General features: G+C 39.6%; 1 protein-coding gene across 3 annotated transcripts in view; it reads left to right on the top strand.

Moving 5' to 3' along the window:
* Positions 1 to 1,791, top strand: part of LOC107653856 (alpha-catulin-like) — a 63,275-nt gene that overhangs the window by 38,080 nt on the left and 23,404 nt on the right. For all 3 annotated transcript variants that reach the window (XM_016440713.1, XM_016440714.1, XM_016440711.1), the window contains exon 4: positions 957 to 1,076. In XM_016440713.1, coding sequence (XP_016296199.1) covers positions 957 to 1,076 — 120 coding nt within the window. The remainder of the gene's footprint in view (positions 1 to 956; positions 1,077 to 1,791) is intronic.

Genomic DNA, 1,791 nt, shown 5'->3' with positions numbered 1-1,791 from the left:
TACTCACACCGTGAGGATCACAGTATGAGGATCGTGTGAACTCACAATGATTTCACTTATTACTCACACCGTGAGGATCACAGTATGAGGATCGTGTGAACTCACAATGATTTCACCTATTACTCACACCGTGAGGATCACAGTATGAGGATCGTGTGAACTCACAATGATTTCACCTATTACTCACACCGTGAGGATCACAGTATGAGGATCGTGTGATGTCACTGTGATCATCGCATGATCTCACGTGTTGACTGGGCAGTTAGTGATGTTTGGACGGCCAGGCAGCAGAACAGCTCTCCATTAGAGAGAAACACAATTGAATTTGTCCCTGACCATACCTGATAATGCCCACTCCTAGCTAGCTAAGCACAGTTTCTGCATGTGTGACTCGGCATGTATGACCACTACCACTACCACTATAACTTAAACATGGTATGGGGGTTTAAGAATTTAAGACTATTTTTCTTGTTTAAGAAACTGCCTTGTTTCCAAAAAAATAAAAAAATAAATAAAATTATTAAACTATTGTAACTGTTATAGCTGTAGCTGTTGTAAGACAAAAAATGTTGGAAATCATGTTGACGTGAAATTAAAATCACAATATCTGATTTGATATCTCAATTGTTTTTCTATATACTGAGATTACATGGAGCAAATTATTCTTCTTTTTTTAGTCACTTACTTCTCAGATCCCAAGTAAACTAAAGACTTTTGTAAGAGATCTCAACAGCTTCACACACTGTGCTCAGATTTGCCACAGTGGCTCTATGCTCTTACTGTATATCAACAGTTGACTCAGTTGAGTCTATTTTTATTTTTTAGGACAGACATCTGAGATAAAGCTCATTCCTAAATAAAACACATCTTATGAAAGCAACCTTTATGCAATACATTTTTTTCTCATTTCTCAGGGCTGTAGCTGAGAAAGACATGGGTTTTATGTATGTGTGCAGGTGCTGGTTACCCTGGAGCAACTGGAGAGAGTCAGCACTTTTCAGGAATTTGTCCAAATCTTCAGCCAGTTTGGGAACGAGATGGTAGAGTTTGCCCATCTCACAGGAGACAGACAGAATGTAAGTGGCCTCAGACACACACACACACACACACACACACACACACACACATCCCTGCTCACCCTCCATCTTTCCCTCACTTCACTTTACAGATAATCAAACACCGATAAGGACACTTCCTATGGCAGATGTGTATAGCCCGTGTAGATTTATATGTCGGATGAGGGGAGAAGGGGAAGATAATGGAGGCATTTTAGTTATAAGAACTGAACTGTGCTACACACTGCAGTTTCAATCAGCAGCTCTCAAACCCCACTGATAAAAACCTTTGGGGTAGGATACACTCAACCGCAGTGCAGAACAGATGGTTGGAGCGAAACGCTAGTGGTGCTTATTAACAGGAATTTAACATTTTAAGGCTCATACCAGAGTGTGTTTGCAGTGCAGAAACATATGCAAGATCAAGGAATTGAACTGCGTTTATAAATTAATGTTTTCCTGTTGGGTGGAGATTAGATATGGGTTTGTCAAAAGCTGATGCTGATGTTGATATCTAGAGCAAGAGTTTTTAAACTGGGGTCTGCATGGGGCTGCTAATGGATTTGCTGAAAATTTGAGAGAAAAAGAAGTAAAAAGGTTTTACTGTTTTAAGGGCCATTTACAAGAACATGGTTTTTATTATGGGTTAGAGCAGTGTTTCCCAACCTTTTTTTAGTTGCGGCACCCTTTGGAAATTTTAACAAACTTGTGGCACCCTACAAAATAAATTTTGTCA

Source organism: Sinocyclocheilus anshuiensis, unplaced genomic scaffold (genome assembly GCF_001515605.1).
Source record: "Sinocyclocheilus anshuiensis isolate Anshui unplaced genomic scaffold, SAMN03320099.WGS_v1.1 scaffold223, whole genome shotgun sequence".
NCBI lineage: Eukaryota > Metazoa > Chordata > Actinopteri > Cypriniformes > Cyprinidae > Sinocyclocheilus > Sinocyclocheilus anshuiensis.
Note: the sequence above shows the minus strand (reverse complement) of the source record. Positions and strands in the feature narration are given on the sequence as shown.